Source organism: Cherax quadricarinatus, chromosome 53 (genome assembly GCF_038502225.1).
Source record: "Cherax quadricarinatus isolate ZL_2023a chromosome 53, ASM3850222v1, whole genome shotgun sequence".
Lineage (NCBI taxonomy): Eukaryota > Metazoa > Arthropoda > Malacostraca > Decapoda > Parastacidae > Cherax > Cherax quadricarinatus.
In genome coordinates this window covers 19,110,068-19,137,865 of record NC_091344.1, presented here as the reverse complement: position 1 = coordinate 19,137,865, position 27,798 = coordinate 19,110,068, and the positions used below count along the sequence as shown (strand labels likewise).

Sequence of the window (27,798 nt, the reverse complement as noted above, 5' to 3'; positions counted from 1 at the left end):
TGCAGAGGTAGGTAGGTAAATGACAGGAGAGGTGAGCGGTAGGTAGGTAATGTGAGGTCACTGGTGACTACACCTTCACCTCTCATTACTCTACCCACCACACTACACTACTCACCCTCTCACTACTTTAACTAAATATAAATAAATGGAAATAAGAATAAATAACTGGGACAGTGAATATTACTATTCTACTCAAACCCAGTTTATTATTAAGTCCTTGTACAATAATATATTTGGGAACCGGAGTACATCATTGGGGTTCAGATAAATGGGGTGGTACACATAAGCAGTGAGACAGGGAAATACAATCAATTTGACGAAAATGAATATAACTTACAATATGGCTCGGAGAACAGTTCACCACAGAAACTAAGCCACAGGTCCCAAGACCTACACAGCACGAGTACTGCCCGAAGCCAGTACTCTGCCCAATGTCTCCAACAGTCTCCTCCAGAGACTTCAGCAGCCTTCTCCCGAGCCCTGCACCCCAGCAGCAGCTCCTCTCGAAGTCTCTGCTCGGAGCTCTGCACCCAGGCCAGTGCTCCGCACGAATCTCCTGATCATGCTCTTCCTTGGGCTTTTATGGTGGTCCAAGCACCCTCCACAATGAGGTGTGCACACGTGGTGTTGATCTGACGTCGAGGTCTGACGCCGTCCAGAACAAAAGACCTCAGTCTTAAGCCGGAAAGGCGTGTCTCTGACAGACATTTGCCAAGGCAAGGTGACCATATAATTGGTTAAATTAGGTCTCCCCAGAGACCTCACAAGCCCAGCTGAACTGCATCACATGGGGCGTCTAGGTGTTCTGAGACCCCAGCACCTAACTCTTATACAGCGAGTGATAGTCGTAAACATTTTATTGTATAGTAAGGTTTGGCATGTTGCAGCTGTGTTCCCAATTACAGGGACAGCGATTGCGGGGATTCTAAGACAGGTGTACAAATTTTTGTGGGGTTCACGTTGTGATTGGTTACGGAGGGAAGTTGTAATGTTACCTGTAAGTCAGGGTGGGTTGGGGTTGATGGATTTGAGACGGAGGGCTAAATGTGTGTTTATTAAATGGGAAGTGTTGCGTGAGGGTGTGAACGCGGGGCAGTTGAGAAGGATACACGACAGGCTGGGTATGTGGTATCGAGGAATGGAGTTGAGGGAATGCGAAATCGTTTTGAGGGCTGTGATGTTGGTTAGGGAACTGAGAAAGGTTCGTATAAGGGTTTTGTGTAGGTTACTTGTAGGTAGGTGCGTTGTCCCAGTTGAGGGTTTGTTCCCCATGTATGCGTGGAAGAGTATTTGGTTTAGATTTAGTAAAATGAAGTTAAACCCTCGGGCGCGTGAGGTGATGTTTCGTTTTCTGCACGGGATCCTTCCGTCTGGTGAGATACTACTAAACAGACAGGTTGTAGAGGGTGGGGGTGTGGTATCTGTGGAGGGGATGAGACAGTGTTCCATGTAGTTTACTTTTGTGAAGGGCTAGAGGAGGTTAGGTGCTGGTTAAGTAGGTTGGTACAGAGGGTGGGTGGCCGTGGTGTGTCGGTTTTGCGTGCTTTAAGTCTAGATATGGGTGAGTTAGACGAGGGTGTCATAAGAGCTTTAGATTATATCATGGTAGATTATATGATACAGTTGATACAGTTGACCATGACTTGCTCCACGTAAAATTGTCACACTATGGTATAAGAGGGCACTCCCTCAACTACCTCAAGTCATACCTCAGCAACAGAAGCCAATATGTGTACGCAAATGGGGCAAACTCTTCTGCGCAACCAATTACAGTTGGTGTCCCACAGGGAAGTGTCCTTGGCCCTCTTCTCTTTCTCCTATACATAAATGACCTTCCAAATGCTTCGCAATTACTCAAACCCACACTATTTGCAGATGACACTACATACGTCTTCTCTCACCCGAGCCCAGTCACGCTAGCCAATACTGTAAATACCGAATTACAGAAAATATCTACCTGGATGAGGACTAACAAACTTACACTAAACATTGACAAAACCTACTTCATTCAGTTTGGTAACAGAGCTACAGATGTCCCTCTTAACATAATGATAAATGGATCACCTATCACAAAACTAACAGAGGGAAAATTCTTAGGAATCCACCTTGATAATAGACTCAAATTTCATACACATATACATCAAATTTCCAAGAAAATTTCCAAGACTGTAGGCATACTATCGAAGATACGGTACTATGTTCCACAGTCAGCCCTCCTGGCCCTATATCACTCTCTTATTTACCCCTATCTCACCTATGGAATTTGTGCATGGGGCTCAACAACAATTAACCATCTCAGACCACTAATTACCCAACAAAAGGCTGCAGTTAGAATGATAACAAATTCTCACTACAGGCAGCACACTCCACCAATATTCAATACACTAAACCTACTCACCATACAAAACATCCATACTTATTACTGCACCTATTACATACATAGAACACTTAACTCTGATATTAACCCTCCCCTCAAACATCTCCTTGCCAACCTCAACAGAACACATGACCATAACACAAGGCACAGATCACTCTTTGATGTTCCTCGTGTCCATCTCACACTATGCAAAAACTCAATGCACATAAAAGGCCCTAAAATCTGGAATTCATTACCTGTAAATATAAAAGAAACACTACCTGTTTATAAATTCAAGTCTCTTCTCAAAGATCACTTACTCACCCAAAACCAAATAAATACTGAATAACTGAACATTATAAATTGTATATCTTAAATGTTTCTCACAATTATATCACATAAATGTTAAACCTAAAACCCAATCTAACTTTATTATTTTTTAAATACACTACCTAACAGAATCACTACCTAACTGAATGCAACCATATGACCTGTCTTTGTAATACTCACTTGTGCTTTATAGTTATCTGTTTACATTAATGTTTTATCACTGATTTCATCATTGCTTAGTAGCAGCGCTGTATAGTCCTTGTGGCTTAGCGCTTCTTTTTGATTATAATAATAATAATAATCATTGCTTAGTTAATCTTAAGTTAATTTTAAGCCAGCCCGTAATGCTATGCATAGTATAAGTGGCTTTGGCATGCTGCTCTTATCTGTATTTTTTTTGTACCTCTGTATGTGTGCACAAATTGGAAATAAATAAAAAAAAAATAAAAGGTTCTTGCGGTAACGTTCTATCGTACGATGTGTCGTAACAGAGATTTATATGGGAGGAGGTGGGATCAGGCATTCTCAAAGGGGTATAGAATGCTAACTTTAGGGATTCTCGTAAATCTGTGATTGATAATGAGTGAGTGACGGGGTTTTCATAGGTTGGAGGGAGTCAGGGGGTCACAGCGGGCTCGCCTCCTGAAGGGGGGGTCGTGAGAGTGTTGTGAATGTGGGTTCGGAATGGTTTCCTGGTTTTCATTGAGACTTTATGATATCCAAGTGTGGATGTAGAGCTCAAGGTCTCGTTATGATAGATATAACACTTCAGAATGTAGGTATAATATAGTAGATTTTTTTTATGTATAATTATGATGTGTATCAGTCTTGTATGACACGATTCTTGAGTAATAAGTTCTTTGCGATATGAAGTGTGTTTTAGTTTGTATTTATGTTACGTGCTGGGTTTTTGCATGATGAGATATACTTAAATACTGTTTAGCTTTGTGCATACAGTGCATCTGATTAATGTGATTTTGTGAAACATTTTGTACTCACCTAGTTGTACTCACCTAGTTGAGGTTGCAGGGGTCGAGTCCAAGCTCCTGGCCCCGCCTCTTCACTGGTCGCTACTAGGTCACTCTCCCTGAACCATGAGCTTTATCGTACCTCTGCTTAAAGCTATGTATGGATCCTGCCTCCACTACATCGCTTCCCAAACTATTCCACTTCCTGACTACTCTGTGGCTGAAGAAATACTTCCTAACATCCCTTTGATTCATCTGTGTCTTCAGCTTCCAACTGTGTCCCCGTGTTGCTGTGTCCAGTCTCTGGAACATCCTTGTCAATTCCTCTCAGTATTTTGTAAGTCTTTATCATGTCCCCCCTATCTCTCCTGTCCTCCAGTGTCGTCAGGTTGATTTCCCTTAACCTCTCCTCATAGGACATACCTCTTAACTCTGGGACCAGTCTTGTTGCAAACCTTTGTGTGTACGTGTGTGTGTGTGTGTGTGTGTGTGTGTGTGTGTGTGGGTGTGGGTGTGTGTATATATATATCCCTTTCTATTGTATTGAGCCTTTATCATGGGTCAGACGTTATGTAATACTTTATGTATGTATGATTCGATTCTTTTTAAAGTTTATAATTCTGGTCTGTACCCTGATACCGGTTTGGTGTCAATGCTAAGTTCTTGATGTTCAGTTTTAGTCTGTATGGTATTCAGACATATCTAGACGGTTTATGTTTTTTTTCGTATGTTGGTATATGTAAAGCTGTATTGTTAGGGATACGTATGTAAATGTTCTAGTAAGATTATGATGTTAGGTTTTGGTTTTTTGATTAATGCGAAGGATGGGATTTAACTGATATAACTTCTTTGTATATTTTATGTTCTAGTGTACTGAGCCTTTGTCAGATGTCATGTTATATGTACAAGTTATATATACGTAAGGTTTTGCATCAATGAATGTGTATATATGTCAATTCATGACCCTGTGACAGTATTTTTTTTTAGCTGTGTTCTTGCCGTAAGTTCTTGTTGTATGTTTGGCAGCAATATCTTGCCAGCATATAGGTGCAATCCGTTTGTCAGTTAATTTGATTGAGATCCATACTGTTTTTTTATTTTTATGTTAATCTGTATTGGTTTTAAATAAAATATAAAAAAAAGATTACTTCGTCTTTTGTATATAGTTATAAGTTATACTGTTTTCTCATTTTGTCTTTGCATTTGTATTGATAAAGCCACTGGTTGGCGAAACGTCTAAAATAAAGATTCCCAGATGTTGCATATGTGTCTAATTCTTCATCTTGTTGGTTATGTCTACCATACATTAACATCTGTTTTATAATCTTGCTATTTTGTAACATCACCAGAAAAATTTAACACATTTTAAACTCTACAGGTAAGACGAGTGACAAAAAAATCACCTCATTAACAACATTCACAATTTGAAGACGGTCCCACTGTCGACACATTCATCTGTGTAACTAAACCTCAACATAACCAGCAAGATCAGATGCAAGGAGATCAACACTGACTCATCTGTAAACCTAAGCATCAATCAGCATCAGGTACTCTTAACATGCAGATAGAGACCGAGCTCTCGACGCGCCTATGAAACCTAACCAAAATAAACAGCCTCCTGTATAGGCCTGTTAACAAGTTACGATGATGAAGGAAGACGATATAGTTAATTAGAAAACAAAGATAAGAGGTAAATACACGTGGAGAAGAAGCTGATCAAGTGAAGAGCGAGGAAAGGAAGGGCGAACGAAGCAAAGAAGAGAGGAAAAGAAAATATATATTGGTCAATATGTCTCGTATCGAGTCGTTCAACATGACGGTCGGTTACAACCCCGTTAAACCAGGTGACGTAAGTATTAGAAAAGTGATCGTGTAACACTCGTGTGTGTGTGTGTGTGTGTGTGTGTGTGTGTGTGTGTGTGTGTGTGTGTGTGTGTGTGTATATACAGTGGTCCCTCGCTTTTCGTAGTTCTCGTCAATCGTAAATTTCGCCAATCATAGGAGTATTTTCGTATAAACATGGACTCGCTTTTCATAGGTTGACTGAGTTCGTCCAGGACGCTTACGCAAGGTGTGAGCCGGGACGGCCTCCCTACCCAGCCAGTCTGGCATTGTTTACCAGTGAGTGAAGGTCCCCTCAAGTGCTCCTACGAAATATTTCATAATCCACTCATTTTAGTGCTTGCAAGTACTAAATAAGCTACCATGGCTCCAAAGAAAGCTCCTAGTGCCAAGCCTGTGGTAAAGAAGGTGAGAAATATGTACAGTGACAAAGTCTTGTACCATTTTAGGGAAGTGTTAAAGAGACGCCAGAAACAGAGCTCTCTCCACAGTTACTTTGCGAGACAGGACTAGAGTGACTCTCAAGGTGGTCCTAGTAACATTAAGAAACAGAGAAGAGAAGCAACCCCAGAGAAGCAATTGGTACCTGAGGTGTTGCTGGAAGGGGATTCCCCTTCCAAACTGTAAACAATCCAATCTCTCTCCTCCTCCAGTCTCCCATACACTAAGAAGAATCTCCAATAAAGGTAAGTGTTATGCTGTTAATGTTTCATTCATCATTTCCCATTGTATTGTTTATGTACTACATGTATATTTCATGTAAAATTTTTTTTGTTTTAATACTTCTGAGTGTCAGAAATGGATTAATTGTATTTACATTATTTCTTATGGGGAAAATTGATTCGCAAATCGTAAATTTCGTTTATAGTAGCTCCTCCAGGAACGGATTAATTACGAAAAACGAGGGACCACTGTATATATATATATATATATATATATATATATATATATATATATATATATATATATATATATATATATAATACACACAAATTCTCTTAAATATCAATTTAATATATCAATTTAATATACTTATATCAATTAAATATCAATTTAATATATTCGTTAATGAAGCAGTGAGTGAAGGGCAGTGAGGTGGTTCCATCAGTGCCGGGGACCTCAAGTCGCCAAACTATTATCAACTGAACTATCAAAGCAAAAATATATGAAGATTCTCACGGTTATAATGGAAAGAAAAAAAAGGTTTTGAGTGAAGCAAATTTTAAATTACTGAGAAGCGGTGATTAAATTGATATTTTTTTAATCACCGCTTCTCAGTAATTTAAAACTTGCTTCACTCAAAACCTTTTTTTTTTCTTTCCATTATAGCCGTGAGAATCTTCATATATTTTTGCTTTGATAGTTTGACAGTTGATAATAGTTTGGTGACTGTTGAGGTCCCCGGCACTGATGGAACCACCTCACTGCCCTTCACTCACTGCTTCATTAACGAGTATATTTCTCCGCTACAGTACTTTTATTTTTAAAATATTTTATTGCTACAATACCTTTATACTACAATACTTTGTCTACAAGACTTTATACAATACTTTATTTCTACAATACTTTATGCATATCTGTAGCTGTATAATTGATCTGGTCTTGCAGCTCAACTTAGGCCTGTAATTTCCTCTGATTTACGCATATATATAACTGATTGACTGTAATTCTTAAAGATCTCTTATTTCTTTAAGTATAATTTGAAAAGAGTTGCATTAAAAAATATTTGTTAAAATAGATGTGGCTAGAGCAAAAACTGTGTGTATGTGTATGTGTGTGTGTGTGTGTGTGTGTGTGTGTGTGTGTGTGTGTGTGTGTGTGTGTGTGTGTGTGTGTGTGTGTGTGTGTGTGTGAGTTATATTAAAAAATAGACAAATGATTCTACGTTGCTAGAAATTTGTACAATGCCTCCGAGTACGTCTATATGTGGGAACACTATAGTGGTACGCTGTATAGAGGTATCGTAGGATAACGCAGGACAACGTAGATATTGTAAGCACGTTTCACTAGTATGCTGGACAGACGTAGCCTAGACTTATCCACTAGTCAAATAGTGTGACTTATAAATATTGGGATGCTTTTTAGATTGCCCATAAAGGTGTGGGTTATTTGTGGCGTAAGTTGTTTGCTGTTCAATGTATATGTTTTTTGGTAGTAATTGTAATGCTTATGTGTATTTACGTGTAATCTTAGGTAGTTTTATGATACTAGTAGTGTGTGGCTTAATAATTCTATCTCTCTCATTCTCCCTCCTTTTCTCATTAATTCCCACTTATCTTCCCTTTTTAACCCGTCTCTTCTTCAATCCCTCCATCTCTCTCTCTCTCCCTATTCTCCCTGATATCAGCGCCCTTCTATACTGGGAGGCAACACCCTGCAGGTCGGTGAGGAGTTCTGGAACCTCCAAGACCCCAACAGGAGTCGCAGGATCCCGTTGGCGCTGTTAAGGGATCGCATCCTGCAGACCAAGGACGCTGATAGCATCCCCAACGCCCTGGTGGTGCAGATCCTCCGTCAGGCAGACAAGAACCGGGATGGTTACTTAGACTACGACGAGTACATGCGTTATGTGAGTACCTGAGTACATACGTTATGTACAAACCAAACACGCTTGTTCTGAATGTATTTGCTTGGAATTCCTCCTTTTCTTTTGCAACATTGCAAGCTCTTGATGTGATGATTGCAACACGAAAGGCCTAGAGCTATCATTCAACTCCCCCGTGGTTGTTTTGCATACAGTGTATATTTATGTATACATATATTATCTTGCACTGACCCCTGTGTTCTTCCCACCAGGCAGAAGCATCAGCAGAGTACTCTAGGTCGCGACACGCATTTAACACAGCAGCTCTCAGTGTCATCCCACGGAAAGAGAGGACCGCAGTGACCAGGACCTACCTGCAGGAGTACAAGTGCTGTCCACCAGCGCTCTTCATGGTCACAACCACACTCATCGAGGTCATTTACCTTCTCTGTTTGTCTAATCTCAGTCTTTACAGAGCTAAACATTCATTACCTCTCACTGCCAACCCCTAACTACCAGTCCACCACCTACCACCGGCCAGCAATGTTGGTGCCGGTGAAGAGCTCTAGATCCTTGCTGGTTGTACTAGAGTTCTCCAGATCCATATTAAGCCTTGTATTAATTTTATTCACTTGCTTCACATAGCCCACTACACACTTTTATTTACACTTGGAAGAGAAGCTATTATTTTTTTCATAAATAATAGATTTTGCTTCAAACTTAATGAACAAACTTGATAAGTTTGCATGTTTCTCTGACACATTATTTTTTTCTCAGTCTTGAAAATGATTAAAATTTCAATTGACATGTTTAATTTCTTCATACAAAACTTACCATTTGTAAACACAGCAATGATAATTGTGTGTGTGTGTGTGTGTGTGTGTGTACTCACCTAGTTGTACTCACCTAGTTGAGGTTGCAGGGGTCGAGTCCTAGCTCCTGGCCCCACCTCTTCACTGATCGCTAATAGGTCACTCTCACTGAGCCAGCTTTGTACCTCTGCTTAAAGCTATGTATGGATCCTGCCTCCACTACATCGCTTCCCAATATTCCACTTCCTGACTAAAGAAATACTTCCTAACATCCCTCTGATTCATCTGTGTCTTCAGCTTCCAACTGTGTCCCCTTGTTGCTGTGTCCAGTCTCTGGAACATCCTGTCTTTGTGTGTGTGTGTGTGTGTGTGTGTGTGTTTGTGTGTGTGTGTGTGTGTGTGTGTGTGTGTGTGTGTGTGTGTGTGTGTGTGTGTGTGTGTGTGTGTGTACTCACCTAGTTGTACTCACCTAGTTGAGGTTGCAGGGGTCGAGTCCTAGCTCCTGGCCCCACCTCTTCACTGGTCACTACTACCTGGAGGTTACCTGGAGGTTATTCCGGGGATCAACGCCCCCGCGGCCCGGTCCATGACCAGGCCTCCCGATGGATCAGGGCCTGATCAACTAGGCTGTTACTGCTGGCCGCACGCAGTCCAACGTACGAGCCACAGCCCGGCTGATCCGGCACTGACTTTAGGTATCTGTCCAGCTCTCTCTTGAAGGCAGCCAGGGGTTTATTGGCAATTCCCCTAATGCTTGATGGGAGGCTGTTGAACAGTTTTGGGCCCCGGACACTTATGGTGTTTTCCCTTAGTGTACCAATGGCGCCCCTACTTTTTATTGGGGTCATTTTGCATCGCCTGCCCAGTCTTTTACTTTCGTAGGGAGTGATTTCTGTGTGCAGATTTGGGACCATTCCTTCCAAGATTTTCCAAGTGTAGATTATGATATATCTCTCCCTCCTGCGTTCCAACGAGTACAAGTCAAGTGCTTCCAAGCGTTCCCAGTAGTTAAAGTGCTTGACAGAACTTATACGTGCAGTAAAGGATCTCTGTACACTCTCTAGATCTGCAATTTCACCTGCTTTGAATGGAGATGTTAATGTACAGCAGTATTCCAGCCTAGAGAGAACAAGTGATTTGAAAAGGATCATCATGGGCTTGGCATCTCTCGTTTTGAAAGTTCTCATTATCCATCCTATCATTTTCTTTGCACTTGCGATCGTGGCACTGTTGTGATCCTTGAAAGTGAGATCCTCAGACATTACTACTCCCAGGTCCCTTACATTATTTTTCCGCTCTATTGTATGGCCGGAGTCAGTAGTATACTCTGTTCTAGTTATTATCTCCTCCAGTTTTCTATAACGGAGTAGTTGGAATTTGTCCTCATTGAACATCATATTGTTTACCGTTGCCCACTGGAAAACTTTGTTTATATCTTCTTGGAGGTTAACCGCGTCCTCAGCAGATGACAGCCTCATGCAGATCCTAGTATCATCCGCAAAGGATGATACGGTGCTGTGGTGTATATCTCTGTTTATGTCTGATATGAGGATAAGGAATAAGATGGGGGCGAGTACTGTGCCTTGTGGAACAGAGCTCTTCACTATGGCAGCCTCCGATTTAACTCTGTTGACCATTACTCTTTGTGTTCGATTTGTTAGGAAGTTGAAGATCCATCTCCCCACTTTCCCAGTTATTCCTTTAGCACGTATTTTATGGGCTATTACGCCATGATCGCATTTGTCAAATGCTTTTGCAAAGTCTGTGTATATTACATCTGCATTCTGATTTTCTTCCAGTGAATCCAAGGCCATGTCATAGTGATCCAGTAGTTGTGAGAGGCAGGAGCGACCTGCCCTGAACCCATGTTGCCCTGGATTGTGCAGATTTTGGGAATCCAGGTGATTTGCAATCCTGCTTCTTAGCACTCTTTCAAAGATTTTTATGATGTGGGACGTCAGAGCTGTTGGTCTATAGTTCTTAGCTAATGCTTTGCTGCCACCTTTATGGAGTGGGGCTATATCCGTTGTTTTAAGTGACTGTGGAATTTCACCCATGTCCAAGCTCCTCCTCCATAGTGTACTTAGGGCACGCGAGAGGGGTTTCTTGCAGTTCTTAATGAAAACAGAGTTCCACGAGTCTGGGCCCGGGGCTGAGTGCATAGGCATGTTGTCAATGGCTTTTTCGAAATCTATCGGAGTTAGGGTAATGTCGGAAATCTGGCATACATTTATGGAGTTTTGAGGCTCATTCATGAAGAAATCATTTCTGTCGTCGATCCTCAGACCGATTAGTGGTTCACTAAACACAGAGTCGTACTGGGATTTCAATATTTCACTCATTTCCTTGTTGTCATCTGTGTAAGTCCCATCCTGTCTGAGTAAGGGCCCGATACTAGATGTGGTATTTGCCTTGTTTTTGGCATATGAAAAGAAATATTTTGAATTTCTTTCAATTTCACTAATAGCTTTAAGCTCCTCCTGCCTCTCCTGGTTCCTGTAAGAGTCATTTAGCTTAAGTTCGATAGTTTCCACTTCCCTGGTCAGCGCCTCCTTTCGTGTATCAGATATTCTAGCACTCCTGAGGAGCTCAGTGACTCTTCGTCGTCTTCTGTAGAGGGAGCGTCTTTTTCTCTCCAGTTTACTCCTGCTCTTTTTCTTTCTTAGGGGAATATGCCTAGAACATGCTTTGGCTACCAGGAAGTTGATCCTTTCAAGGCACTGGTTTGGATCCATGTCATTTAAGACATCTTCCCAACATGTTACGTTTAGGACATGGTTTACCTGGTCCCAGTTGATGTTCTTGTTGTTGAAATTGTATTTTGTGAAGACACCTTCACAGGTACATGCATTCTGCTGTTCAGGACCCCTATGCATCTACTTGAACCGTGATTTTTATCATACCTCTGCTTAAAGCTATGTATGGATCCTGCCTCCACTATATCGCTTCCCAAACTATTCCACTTCCTGACTACTCTGTGGCTGAAGAAATACTTCCTAACATCCCTGTGATTCGTCTGTGTGTGTGTGTGTGTGTGTGTGTGTGTGTATCAACTTTTACGACCACTGTGTAGGGAAAGAGATATCTTCAGTGACTGTAAGCAATGTATTGGTATCTGTGATCTTGGGAAGTTACCAGCACGGTGTAATCTCTATCGTCTTCACCAGTGACCAGCACGGTATAACAACTGTGGTCTTCAACAGATCGCAGTGTTCATCTACTACGCCGTGGAGATGGACACTAAGATAGGTGCCGCCGGACCCGCACCCATGTATTCCCCTCTTATCTACAACCCATACAGACGCTACGAAGCCTGGCGCTACCTCAGCTACGCACTCATCCACTCTGGGTAAGACCTAGCATTATTTTTTAGTGAAGGGCTAAACCAGTGTAGGCCAGTCAGTGGAAGTGAAGTTGAATCTTGATTCTGTACTGGCTAAGAGGGAGATGTACTTTAAATTTAGTAATCTTACCTCGCAGTTTATTAAGTGAGCTACAGACGTTACCAGGCAGGTGCTACCGCGATTTACAGAGAGAGCTGGACGGATGCCTGAAGTCAGTACCCGATCAGCCCGGTTGTGGTTCATACGTTGGACTACGTGAGGTCAGCAGCAATACCCTGGTTGATTAGGGCTCTGATCCACCGGGAGGCCTGGTCAATGACTAGGCCGCGGGGGTGTTGACCTCCGGAACACTCACCAGGTAGAACTAAGCATATATATATATATATATATATATATATATATATATATATATATATATATATATATATATATATATATATATATATATATATATATAAAATCTTACAACAAACGCCTGTGCCAAGAGTCGAACCTCTGGCATAACTACAAATCATTAACGTTACCATCTGGGCCACAACCCCATTTGCACACCCAATCTTTATGCTCTTTTAATTATGTTTAGCAAATAAAGTACAATATAACCCTGAATTTGTAATAATGTTGGTAGAATTACCGACAATACTTCTGGTACAAGAACACGTGCGCAACTAATGCGACATTTTTATTGTGCCACTATTAAAATGTCACATTAGTTGCACATGTGTCTACCTAACAACTCTGAATTTGTATTTTTTTAAGTTATGTATTGTTCGCCCTTGCAGTGAGCGCCTCTTCCGTGTTTACTCGAGTCACCAGGCTGAAGCAGATCTTTATGGCAGCTTCTCTGTAATTGCTCTGTCAGACAAAGGTTACGTTGTGGTTACTTTCTGATAATGTTTAATTGTAATTTTGTGCGTCTCTGGGGGGTAATTGTTATGACTAAGTGCCCTGATTAGCCTCGCTTGCCTCGAGTCACACTGGCTGTTGAAGGACGGTATATATGTGTTTCACTGTATAGCTTACATACATGTACCAATTACCTTATTCCTAGTATATCTCCTTTTATTTTAACTGCTTTTCACATAGCTGAGTTACTTAGTTGGTTTAACTTTTAAGGTTTAAATAAGATATTAGAAAGATCCCAATGGAAATAAGGGTAGCTTTGATTTTTTTTTGTGTTGTCCTTGGTAATTTATACTGTATGATACTTGTACGTATGTGTACCTGTACCTAATTAAACTTAATTACTGATACACACAAGTATCTTCTGTTTCTGCAAGCCAAGCTGGGGCACTATAGTGTACTGCAACCCTCCCACTTAGGTTTCTTTCACCAGCCCGGGAGTTGTACCAGATACCTTTCACCAGCCCGGGAGTTGTACCAGATACCTTTCACCAGCACGGGAGTTGAAGATTGAGACATTTATGCAACATATGGGAATCTTTATTGAGGAAACGTTTCGCCACACAGTGGCTTCATCAGTCCAATACAGATCAGAAAGGTGTAAGGAGAGGAGGAGTTTGAGGTAATCAGTCCCTCAGCCTGGACGTTTACCTGTACCTAAATAAACTTACAATAGAAATAGGCCAAGGACTCTAATGGAAATAAGTCACATTGTCTAATTTTTATGAGTTATCCCAGGTAATTTACACATATGCTACTGTGTATAATAATTTGTGTAACAGTATTTGTGTACTTGAACCTAAATAAACTTACTTATTAATTTTCTTAAAATAAATAAGACACAAGGTTAGCCATAGCATTTTCTTTTATTACACAAGAATGATAGAAAACGTTTAATGGGATCCTAAGGCAAATGGAATAGACTATTGATTGGTTTATCCTGAAGAAGTAATAATAATAATAATAATAATAATAATAATAATAATAATAATAATAATAATAATCGCAATAATAATAATAATAATAATGTATTTTTATATATGATAATTTGTGTAACTATTTATGTATACATGAATAAATTTACTTACTCAATTAGCTTGTCATACTTCCATTAGGTTTTTTTCCTCTTCCCCGGGATGCAAACCACTATAGTCTATTATCACTCAGGTACATGCTATTATTATAATCAAAACTAAGCACTAAACCCACAAGGGTCATACAGTGCCGAGAGTCAGGTACATGTATACTGCTGGGTTAACAGAGGCTACAGAGTCGAAATACACAGCAAGCTTAGGTTAGGTCAGGTTCATCAGGAAACAGGACAAGTGTTTCCTGACTCGGGACAGACCGCGCCGCGTGGGCGTTGACCCCCGGAACTCTCTCTAGGTAAACTCCAGGTCTTAGTCAGATGATGACCCGCAGCTGGAGCTTTTGGTTATCTGACCGAGGCCTTCCTCTGCCTTATTGGTCCACCCCTTTAAAAATTATGGTTATGATTATAACCATTTAGTTATTTACCTAAATACAGATAAATAACAAAATGTATAGGTAAAAAGGTATTTATACCTGTGGAAAATACTGTATATATTTTCTAGAAATACAGTAGTTATATGTAAATAGATGGCCATACTGTATTTAAAAGAATTATATTATGGAAAATGGGAAACTGGACCTGCGCCTGCGCAGACGGGACAGTCGCCATTTTGTTTGAATGGAAGTAACAAACGTTGTGTATAATGGGAAGAATTTTTCGTGCTCTAGAGGTTAAAATTGGATTGACACCTCTCAAATAGGAGGCGAAATTGTTGGATGTGCATTCCTGCATAACTTGAGAATCAGGCGACAGGACAGGACAACTCCAGGAACCTCAGATAAGCTGTCTAAATTATGTTTAATTTCTGGCCAGCAAATTCTTCATAAATGTGGGCAAAAGAGGGGGTCCTGTACATGACACATTAATCTCCAGTCAAATTGGTGAGTGTTATGATTAAGATATATTCTCCTTCTGTTGTATAAATGTGTATCTATAAACATTTATTATTTTTAATATACAGTCCACAAATTTATATATTAACCAGCATTCCTGGTGATGTATATTTCATTTATGATTAATAGGTCCAGAGCAACTTGTGGATATGACAGTGGTAGGTATCGAAGGGGGACATTTTTTGCGACCTAGGTGTCCCAAATTCCTACTTGTCTAACTGATAAATAATAATTATCTTTGTTCATTTACTGTTATGTATATAATGATACATTCAGCTAAATGTAATTTTCCACAATACCATTAACATGGTGTTACTGCGCCAAGACCAATTTATAACGTGTTGTTAAGGTGGTACTACATTAGATTTTTAGTCCAAGCAAATGCATTCTCCTCCAATGATGTGTTGCAGTTACGTGCACTTGGTGGTGAATCTGGCGATGCAGACGGTGCTGGGGCTGCTGCTGGAGTTAGTGCACGGCTGGTGGAGAGTGGGTGCCATATACCTGGCTGGGGTACTGGCTGGCTCCCTCGCTCAGTCCGTCACTCAGCCACACTTCTTCCTGGCTGGGGCTTCTGGAGGAGTGTACGCTATAACCTACGCTCACATTGGTAACCTCCTGCTGGTTAGTAACTACTCCCCTGTTTCTCTTACGGGTTTAGTTCATTTTTAGGATGTGCATATGAATGGTATACCAACAAGATGAGAAATTAGACACATGTGCAACATCTGGGTAAAGATACCCAGATGTTACACATGTGTCGATGTCCTCATCCCTTTTAGAGTAAATGATTGATTGGCTGAGTTTGAAATCTATCTACCAGGATGGTTAAACAGAAGTAAAGCCTTTCGACTACACGAGAATCATTAAGACTGCATGTAAACAGTTCATTACCAGTTAAAAATACTTCACCCCTAAAACACTTATGTAGCCTCTCAGCATATAAATACATAGAAATATACACTCCTATGTATGTATGTATACAATTTAACGCATGCTCACTCCTGTACTCTCTCCTCTAGCACATTCCTTATAAATCCCTGTTTATTAACATATAACTATCCGTGTGCGTCAGGTATATTTGATCAAAACTTGACGCACTACACTGGCTGGAAAAATGGTTATAATTATAACTATAGTTTTTAAAGGGGTTGACGGGTAAGCCAGCGGAAGGCCTCGGTCAGATGACCAAAAGCTCCACCAATGGGTCCTCATATAAAACCAGCGTCAGGAAACACTTGTCCTGTTTCCTGACGAACCTGACCTAACACTGGCTGGCTGCCCTGATCTCACACTGCACAAAGTAAGAACTTTCCCCCAGTCGTGTTCCATCACACAGAAAGGATTTGGTAAAACTTTTCTGTTTGTTCTTTGTATTTTTCTTTATTTCTTTTCAAGTCTTATGTCCGTTTACCACCTCTTTTGTGTCTGAATTTATGGTGTGTGTGTGTGTTCACCTATTTGTGGTTGCAGGGGTCGTGTCACAGCTCCTGGCCCTGCCTCTTTGCTGGTCGCTACTAGGTCCACTCTCTCCCTGCTCCATAAGCTTTATCAAATCTCTTCTTAAAGCTATGTATGGATCCTGCTTCCTGTGTGTGTGTATTAACCTACATGTGGTTGCAAGGTCGAACCTTAGCTCCTGACCTCTACCACGCAACTTACCGCTTGTCAGATTCGCTCTTAATCTCTTCGGCCCCTGGTTGTCTTCAAGAGGGAGCTGGACAGATACCTAAACACGGTGCCGGATCAGCCGGGCTGTGGTTCGTAATTTGGATTGCGTGCGGCCAGCACTAACAGCCTCGTTGATCAGGCCCTGATCCACCGGGAGGCCTGGTCATAGACCGGGCCGCGGAGGCGTTGATCCCCGGAATACCCTCCATGTAGACTCCAGGTGGCAGGTAGCCCATATCGTACCTGTTCTTAAAACTATGCATGGAGTCTGCCACTATCACTTCTTCGTCGAGGTCATTCCACTACACGACTGCCTTGAAGCTGAAGAAATACTTCCTGACATCCCTGTGACTTATCTGTGTCTTTAGCTTCCAGTTTTGCCCCTGAATTCCTGTTTCCTGCCTCTACAACAGCCTATCCCCGTTTGTCCTGTCAATACCTCTGAGTATTTCGCATAGTGCTATCATGTCTCCTCTGGTGCCTCTGTCCTCCAGGGTCGTTAGTTTTAATTCTTTAAATCTTTCCTCCTGGCTCATAATCCTTGGCTCTGGAAGTAGTCTGGTTACATCTGCACTCTCTCGAGTTTCTTAACATGCTTCCTCAGGTGTGGGCTCCACAGTGGTGCTGCGTCCTCCAAGATGGGCTTGCCATATGTTGTATAAACCACCCGAATGACTCTCTGTTAAGATTCCTGAAGGCTACAACTTTGATATACCAGGCGAGCATTGGCCACAGAAGTGACGCAAGTCTCTGGCGATATGGTAGGCACTGTGCTTACTCCCAGGTCCAGGGACCCTGATCATTTCTAACGTATCCCAGCGTTTGCTCACGTGTCTTTCTATATCACTTTGTCGGTATCTATTACCAAGGTTTATACCAGGTCCTCTTTAAAGGTCTGCAGTATAACACTGTCATTCTTCCTACAGAACTGGTCAGAGATGCAGTTTCGGTGGGTGCAGCTGGTGCTGTGTCTGGTGGTGACGGTGGCTGATGTTTCCTACGCCCTATGGGACTCCTACGGTAGCTCGGTGCAGTCCAACGTGAGTTAAAATGTCTTTAGGTGAAACACTTATATCGTGTTGGTCATTCAGCACAAAGAAGGGTAGATCCAAATAATAATAATAATAAAAATAATAATAATAAAGTAATAATACATCGAATGACATTTAACAGTGTAGTGGATACCGGCATCATCCTTCTGAATATCTTAATGGTATACAATGCTGACAAGTTAATAATTAAGACATGTGCAACAGTTAGGTATCTGTGTTCCGAAATGTTTCGCCTACACACTAATCTTCTTCAGTCAAGTACAGGAGACAGCAGAAGCAGTAGAGATGTAAAGACGATGTAATTAGTCCATCACCCTTGAAGACGTGGTTAGTTCCTCAGCTGAGGGACTCAGCGCTCACAAACATAAAAAAATATATGCACAACAAACAAAAACAAGGATAAAGAGGTACACAATGGGTCAAAAGACTGAACCGCAATAACTTAAAACTAACAAAACCAGGATATTATTAAAAATCAACAAAAACCTCATAACAATAAACCCTCAACACAAATAATTATTATCATTATATGTTAAATGTTTAATGTCAACTGAAAACCAACTTCCTCAAGTACTTAAAAAAAAACATTGTTTGGTCAAAGGCCTACACAAATAAAAAATAATTTTGTGCCTTTTTCGCAAACTGTCTTCATACAATAAGTGTCAGGGGCCCGAGACTGTTCAACTGCCTCCCAGCACACATAAGGGGGATTACCAACAGACCCCTGGCAGTCTTCAAGCTGGCACTGGACAAGCACCTAAAGTCAGTTCCTGATCAGCCGGGCTGTGGCTCGTACGTTGGTTTGCGTGCAGCCAGCAGCAACAGCCTGGTTGATCAGGCGCTGATCCACCAGGAGGCCTGGTCACAGACCGGGCCGCGGGGGCGTTGACCCCCGAAACTCTCTCCAGGTAAACTCCAGGTAAACTGCTGTTGTCTCCACCAGACATTTGGGTTTGATTAATACCTGAGGTATGGTAGCAAATACTTGGGTAACTTTGGGAAAGGGTTGGACAAGTGGGTCGGTGGAAAGGTGTCCTGAACCAAAGACACAATTTTGGTTAGGAAAAAAGGTCACATTTTGTTTAAATACCATAAACAATTAAGGTAATAAAAATATTATAAATCAGTTATTAACTGACAGTACATGACTTGTACATGTTGACAACACAATTCATTTTGTAAAAGCATCACGTTTTATTCATTTTCTTAAGCAAGGTAAAACAATGAAACAAAATCATTTAAGTCGGTCATTTATTGACAATACATGTCATGTAGAGTTTGAAAACATCTTACATAATATCCTGCCATTACATATATATAAACTGTTAGGTTAGGTTTGTATTGTTACTTTTTTCTCCTGCGACTTTCTTGCCTGGGTGGGAATGGTTGGTTTTGATAAGGGCCTTGTATGAGCCAGTAGGCCTGCTGCAGTGTTCCTCCATTTTTATGTTCTTTCCTGGTACAGACTGGCCACATGGCCCACCTGGCAGGCGCAGTCGCTGGCTTGCTCGTCGGCATCAACATGCTGAGGAACCTGAAGCTGCGACGCTGGGAGCGTGTCTGTTGGTGGGTGTCTCTCTTCGTTTACGTGACGCTGATTTTGGTCGGTATCATACTCAATGCCACGCTGCCCGTGCCTGAATTCTTCCCCGACAACGACTACACTGACTTCGCCACCATGAAGGCACGGTTTCTCAGCAGCCTCACCTAGTCCCCCATGGAAGGGTGAACCACGCACCGTGTTGTTTGTTAGAAGTGTTCGTATTTCCCTCCTCCCCATCTGTGATTCTTTAGTTTCTCGACTCTGAAGCCTCATCTTGTGTCTCTTGAGAAGCCAGACTTACCTGACAAATCTGGTAGAAAGGCACTTTGTGCAGACCCAAAACTTTATTTTCTAAAATAAAGCCTAAATAAACGAACCCCATTAATAAAAGTTACAGGAAACTGGTATTGGTATACCGACAAAACGTGAAAAAAAAAGAAACTTGTGGAATACAAGAAGCTTTTATAAAGGAATGTTTCACTGACTGGATTGACGAACTATTTCTTAATAAAGTGTTTTAGTCTTGCAGAAGTGTTTTCTACTTAAAAATAAACCATTGGTCTGTACACAGTGACTTCCTACCATACTTACTCGTCGTGGCCTGAAGGTCCTCACGACGATGGCTTTGCGGACACATACAAGTGATGATAATGAAATGTGTCGATAATAAATGCGTAATGAACACATGTCGATGTTGAAGAATAACTTATATTTAGACAAGAAAACAGCAGTGGAAATGAGACTGCACATTTCAATTCACAACTGGAGTTCTCATCAGTAGAACTTGCCAGTGATGACTCCAGTTGATGGTCGAAATGTATAATAATATCACCGGCGTTGTTTGGTTATCTACATGTGGGATTCACTTCAGGCAAAAACACACACGCACACAAGTATGCAAAACAAGCACTTATTGGGAGGGCATTTTGATTTATCAGAGCTTAATCCAATTACGATATTTTAGGTAAGAGAACACAAATGCAGCTCGTGCGACATTTTACTATGGCATTAGATGCGCTTGTCTCCTTTTACCCAACATTATTACAAATGACGATAACTCGACAATACTTGAGGTTCTATACAGAGAGAAACGTTATCCTCAATAACAGCTTCTTTCGGAACGTGTGTTTGTTTTTCAACATTGCCACCAGGAGGCTATGTGGATTTAACTGTGCTGTGACCTGCCTCTCGGTGTCTGGGAACACATTGGCGAGATGTGAGCGGAAATGGAAAATGGAACGAGCACTCCCAACAAGATTTAAATTACATTTATGGGGAAGAGTTAATCGAGAAAGAGTCATGCAATATCTTGGCATTGAGAAGTAAATCGGAAAAGCATTCAGTTCAGATCAAGAGCCATTCACAAGAATCAAGAACCCCCTGTGAAGGGTCTCCAGCAGGATAACTGAACGCTGCTATCAAGGACCCAGGTGGAGTCGGAGACGCACAACGTAATGAAATTCATAGCATGGAAAAAATGAAACCGAGGCGGCACACCCAAACTACTATGCCGATTTTTATACTTGCGTGAAGCACGAATCCTCTGTGGGTTATTCAGGAGAAGGCGTGACAGAGGTTCGATCCTCCGTCACGCTAAACACAACGCAGAAATCCTGTCTAGTATAGTTCTATTAAATCCGGCAAACGTTCCAAAAACGATAAAAAGCAGTCTGCTTCAGATGTTTAGGGCAAAGAAAACTACCACAAGCCAAGTCCAAAGAAATCTTTCACTTTCTGTGTACAAAGTGCAGGTATGTTTACATATAGCCAACACGTATGCAAGAAGCTATGCAAATACTGGCTCTGGGATGCAACCTTCTGGACATAGGATAAAAACATGGGTTCATCACACACAGTATCATTGTAAACACCAACTCTGCGCGTCTTTCTTTAAGGCAGAGGATAAAAACAAATGTTTAAGTAAGCGAAGACTATAGGAGAATCTAGCTTCAACAGTTCTTCAGAGTGTGCCGGGGAAGGATTGAACTCGCCTCCTAGCAGTGAGAGCTCCATATGCCTGGGATTTCCTTTTAGCTATCCCCAACCCCTTCCTCCCTTAGCACACTCCTCGACCAACAAACCATCCGCATTTGTGTTGCCCTTCACCTTGCCGCCCCTATCCTCTCTGAACACAGGTGTATTTGCGGCAGTGAATCGCCAGAACGTAGATCCGAGGGAAAGATGGCAAGGTATGAAGGTTAATAACATCAAGAAGAGCCTCGCAACAGCCGAATGCCCAGCAATAAGGTAGCCACCCAAACAATGCAGATGTAATGGCAAGTAACAGCGCCCAGATGGTATCACCCTTCAAGCATGGACAGACGGCAAACAGGTGGTGTGGGACTACACATGTGCATCCACACTGGCTAGTACCTATCTTCAATACACTAGGGAGGAAGGAGGGGCAGCTACCAGCTTCAGGGAGTCCCAGAAGTCTAGAAAATATGGCTAACATGTCCATCACTATGTTCGTTCCCATATCCTCAGAGACCCTTGGCCCATGGGGAAAGAGAGCATCTAGTTCCTTAAGGAGCTAGTCAAAAGACTCATTAATGTAACTAGGGATCCCAGTGCAAAGTTTTCTGTTGCAGCGACTCAGTGTTGCAGCTGTTGAGAGGGGTAATGCCTGCTGTATCCCGGGTACGCGTCCCAGCTCTGAGGAGCTAGATGAGACTTTTATATTGTAATTTTTGATAAACACGTAGCAGTATGTACTTGTAATGTATTCATCAAACCTCATGTACTGTATATGTCATCTTTGCACCATCAATGTATCTTTTAAGTCTTGTGTACCATATTGCGTAATAAAATATACCTATTGGTAAAATAAAAAGATGGGACAATAGGAGAAGTGGAATATTCAAATAATTTCAGGAAAAAATCCAAATATTTTTCCTTGAAGCCTTCTTATCCATTTCCCCGAGGCAATTTGTCCCACACACATATATATATATATATAATATATATATATATATATAATATATATATATATATAATATATATATATATATATATATATATTTTTTTTTTTTTTTTTTAAACAAGTCGGCCGTCTCCCACCGAGGCAGGGTGACCCAAAAAAGAAAGAAAATCCCCAAAAAGAAAATACTTTCATCATCATTCAACACTTTCACCACACTCGCACATTATCACTGTTTTTGCAGAGGTGCTCAGAATACAACAGTCTAGAAGCATAAACATATAAAGATACACAACATATCCCTCCAAACTGCCAATATCCCAAACCCCTCCTTTAAAGTGCAGGCATTGTACTTCCCATTTCCAGGACTCAAGTCCGACTATATGAAAATAACCGGTTTCCCTGAATCCCTTCACTAAATATTACCCTGCTCACACTCCAACAGATCGTCAGGTCCCAAGTACCATTCGTCTCCATTCACTCCTATCTAACACGCTCACGCACGCTTGCTGGAAGTCCAAGCCCCTTACCCACAAAACCTCCTTTACCCCCTCTCTCCAACCCTTTCGAGGACGACCCCTACCCCGCCTTCCTTCCCCTATAGATTTATATGCTTTCCATGTCATTCTACTGTGATCCATTCTCTCTAAATGACCAAACCACCTCAACAACCCCTCTTCTGCCCTCTGACTAATACTTTTATTAACTCCACACCTTCTCCTAATTTCCACACTCCGAATTTTCTGCATAATATTTACACCACACATTGCCCTTAAACAGGACATCTCCGCTGCCTCCAACCGTCTCCTCGCTGCTGCATTTACCACCCAAGCTTCACACCCATATAAGAGTGTTGGTACTACTATACTTTCATACATTCCCTTCTTTGCCTCCATAGATAACGTTTTTTGACTCCACATATACCTCAACGCACCACTCACCTTTTTTCCCTCATCAATTCTATGATTAACCTCATCCTTCATAAATCCATCCGCCGACACGTCAACTCCCAAGTATCTGAAAACATTCACTTCTTCCATACTCCTCCTCCCCAATTTGATATCCAATTTTTCTTTATCTAAATCATTTGACACCCTCATCACCTTACTCTTTTCTATGTTCACTTTCAACTTTCTACCTTTACACACATTCCCAAACTCATCCACTAACCTTTGCAATTTTTCTTTAGAATCTCCCATAAGCACAGTATCATCAGCAAAAAGTAACTGTGTCAATTCCCATTTTGAATTTGATTCCCCATAATTTAATCCCACCCCTCTCCCAAACACCCTAGCATTTACTTCCTTTACAACCCCATCTATAAATATATTAAACAACCATGGTGACATTACACATCCCTGTCTAAGACCTACTTTTACCGGGAAGTAGTCTCCCTCTCTTCTACACACCCTAACCTGAGCCTCACTATCCTCATAAAAACTCTTTACAGCATTTAATAACTTACCACCTATTATATATATATATATATATATTATAATATATATATATATATATATATATACATATATATATATATATATAAATAATGTATATATATATATATATATATTACAATATATATATATATATATATATATATATATATATATATATATATATATATATATATATATATATATATATATATATATATATATATATATATATATATATATATATATATATATATATATATATATATATATATATATATATATATATATATATATATATATATATGCAAAACAACCACTCTGAAAGAATAGAGAAATTCCAAGCGCTTTCGTGACTACTCACATTATCAAGGAACTAGTTCCTTGATAATGTGAGTAGTCACGAAAGCGCTTGGAATTTCTCTATTCTTTCAGAGTGGTTGTTTTGCATATTTTGAAATCACCTGTTTACTGTGATCTTATTGCATATATATATATATATATATATATATTATATATATATATATATATATATTTATATATATATATATATATATATATATATATATTTATATATATATAATGTATATATTTATATATTATATATATATAATGTATATATATATATATTATATATATATAATGTATATATATATATATTATATATATATATAATGTATATATATATTATATATATATGTATATACATATGTATATATATATATTTATTTATATATATATAATGTATATATACCGCAAGGAAAAAATAGTCACAACATCGTGGCTGGTACAGTTCACAACTAGCCCACAGGTTGGGGACAGCGAGACAAATCATTACACGTTTCGATCCTTCCTGAACCATTCTCAATCCACGACCTGATAAGGGTCCCAAGACGGCCCGAAACGTCGTCCAAACATTTATATTCAATTTTTGGGTTAGTTGTGGAATAACCACGCCGCAAAGGGGTGTACGAATTTGGTTCACTGGGCTTGAAGTGTGTCGACTACACGGTTGCCGTGAAGACACAAGTAACCTGCACAACCCCAAACTTTATTTCCTAATATCTCATCATCATGTTTGGTATTTACTCGGCAAATGTTCATGGGGTGAAATGGTATTTTTGTCAGCCAGTGTGAACATGAAGACACAAGTTGACAGAATTAAATTCTACAGAGACATCCTTTCGATGTGTGTAGAGCTTTAAGTCGTGCCTTGATAAAACCCAACGTAGAGCGAAACGTTGCTATATCAGCTTGTTTAGCAAGCTGTGTGTCTTCATGTTCACGGAGTATGTAGTATGGCTTATTATGACTGTACATTGGACCAAGACATAAAAACTGACGAATGGAATTAATTTTTTGTGTACCTGAAGAATTGTGATGATCCTCGTAGCCTTGACCAGTACCATAGTCTCTAGCTTGTGTATAAGATAAATAGAAGAATAACAGTACCAACACCGTGGCTTGTACGATTCACATCTAATCCACACCACATCAAGACCCAAGTGAGAGAAAACGGTACAAGGCCTGAGAGTTCGTGTAACTTAGTCTCTAAAGTTTCCTCTATAAATCGTGGGTTATCCGGATGTTGTTCACGCCACGGTATATAGTTATTTCTTGTGTATAAACTTCATTTTGTCTTGATAATGGTGAAGCATTTCAAAACAATTCTATTTATCACTAGTGTTGTTTTAACTACAGTAATGTTGACGCAAGTGTTGTTTTAACTACAGTAATGTTGATGCAGATGTTGTTTTAAATTCAGTAATGTTGACGTAAATGTTATTTTAAATACAGTAATGTTGATGCAGATGTTTTAAATACAGTAATGTTGACGCAAATGTTGTTTTAATGGACATAAATTCGTTAGAAAACATTCAGCGTAGGATGACTAAATTAATACATAGAATTAGAAATCTTCCTTATGAAGAAAGATTGAAGACTCTTAAGTTACATTCACTTGTTAGACGAAGAATGAGGGGAGACCTGATCGAAGTGTATAAGTGGAAGATAGGTATTAATAAAGGGGATATTAATAAGGTCTTGAGGATGTCTCTCCAAGAGAGAACCCGCAGTAATGGATTTAAATTAGATAAGTTTAGATTTAGAAAGGACATAGGAAAGTATTGGTTTGGAAATAGGGTAGTTGATGAGTGGAACAGTCTACCTAGTTGGGTTATTGAGGCTAGGACTTTGGGTAGTTTCAAATTTAGGTTGGATAAGTACATGAGTGGGAGGGGTTGGATTTGAGTGGGACTTTCACATCAGAGCTTATTTCTTGGGTGGCATTGAAAATTGGGTTGGTCAAATGTTTTGTTAGTGGGATGAATTGTAAAGGACCTGCCTAGTATGGGCCAGCAGGCCTCCTGCAGCGTTCCTCCTTTCTTATGTTCTTATGTTCTTATGTAATACGGTAAAATTGACGCAAATAGTGTTTAATTCAGAAATATTGACATATAGAAATGTTTACAGTTCTATTGACGCGCACTGTTTTAAAACAAGACTGACACACACACACACACACATACTCACACACACACACACACACACACACACACACACACACACACACACACACACACACACACACACACACACAAGTATTTCTTCAGCCACAGAGTAGTCAGTAAGTGGAATAGTTTGGGAAGCGATGTAGTGGAGGCAGGATCCATACATAGCTTTAAGCAGAGGTATGATAAAGCTCACGGTTCAGGGAGAGTGACCTAGTAGCGATCAGTGAAGAGGCGGGGCCAGGAGCTCGGACTCGACCCCCCGCAACCTCAACTAGGTGAGTACACACACACACACACACACACACACACACACACACACACACACACACACACACACACACACACACACACACACACACACACACACACACACACACCACACACCACACACACTTTTAATAAACCAAGAGTGACTTTAGAATTATTTTAATACATTAAAATTGAAAGTCAGTTTATATTGAGCAAGGTTTATATTGAGCAAGGTTTATATTGAGCAAGGTTTATATTGAGCAAGGTTTATATTGAGCAAGGTAAATATTGAGCAAGGTTAATATTGAGCAAGGTTAATATTGAGCAAGGTTTATATTGAGCAAGGTTTATATTGAGCAAGGTTTATATTGAGCAAGGTTTACATTGAGCAAGGTTTATATTGAGCAAGGTTAATATTGAGCAAGGTTTATATTGAGCAAGGTTTATATTGAGCAAGGTTTATATTGAGCAAGGTTTATATTGAGCAAGGTTTATATTGAGCAAGGTTTATATTGAGCAAGGTTAGTATTGAGCAAGGTTAATATTGAGCAAGGTTAATATTGAGCAAGGTTTATATTGAGCAAGGTTTATATTGAGCAAGGTTTATATTGAGCAAGGTTTATATTGAGCAAGGTTTATATTGAGCAAGGTTTATATTGAACAAGGTTAATATTGAGCAAGGTTTATATTGAGCAAGGTTTATATTGAGCAAGGTTTATATTGAGCAAGGTTTATATTGAGCAAGGTTTATATTGAGCAAGGTTTATATTGAGCAAGGTTTATATTGAGCAAGGTTTATATTGAGCAAGGTTTATATTGAGCAAGGTTTATATTGAGCAAGGTTTATATTGAGCAAGGTTTATATTGAGCAAGGTTTATATTGAGCAAGGTTTATATTGAGCAAGGTTTATATTGAGCAAGGTTTATATTGAGCAAGGTTTATATTGAACAAGGTTAATATTGAGCAAGGTTTATATTGAGCAAGGTTTATATTGAGCAAGGTTTATATTGAGCAAGGTTTATATTGAGCAAGGTTTATATTGAACAAGGTTAATATTGAGCAAGGTTTATATTGAGCAAGGTTTATATTGAGCAAGGTTTATATTGAGCAAGGTTTATATTGAGCAAGGTTTATATTGAGCAAGGTTTATATTGAGCAAGGTTTATATTGAGCAAGGTTTATATTGAGCAAGGTTAATATTGAGCAAGGTTTATATTGAACAAGGTTAATATTGAGCAAGGTTTATATTGAGCAAGGTTTATATTGAGCAAGGTTTATATTGAGCAAGGTTTATATTGAGCAAGGTTAATATTGAGCAAGGTTTATATTGAGCAAGGTTTATATTGAGCAA

At 40.0% G+C, this 27,798-nt stretch overlaps 1 protein-coding gene across 10 annotated transcripts in view; it reads left to right on the top strand.

The window, feature by feature from the left end:
• LOC128692343 (rhomboid-related protein 2) overlaps positions 1–22,267 on the top strand; it is a 53,779-nt gene extending 31,512 nt beyond the window's left edge. For 8 of the 10 annotated variants that reach the window (XM_070096378.1, XM_070096376.1, XM_070096373.1 and 5 more), the window contains exons 2-8: positions 5,033–5,503; positions 7,844–8,065; positions 8,293–8,454; positions 12,036–12,181; positions 15,476–15,689; positions 17,663–17,776; positions 19,254–22,267. In XM_070096378.1, coding sequence (XP_069952479.1) covers positions 5,444–5,503; positions 7,844–8,065; positions 8,293–8,454; positions 12,036–12,181; positions 15,476–15,689; positions 17,663–17,776; positions 19,254–19,499 — 1,164 coding nt within the window. In that variant the 5' untranslated portion in view covers positions 5,033–5,443 and the 3' untranslated portion in view covers positions 19,500–22,267. The remainder of the gene's footprint in view (positions 1–5,032; positions 5,504–7,843; positions 8,066–8,292; positions 8,455–12,035; positions 12,182–15,475; positions 15,690–17,662; positions 17,777–19,253) is intronic. The other 2 variants (XM_070096379.1, XM_070096380.1) reach the window with 1 other exon arrangement.
• Positions 22,268–27,798: the final 5,531 nt, after the last annotated feature.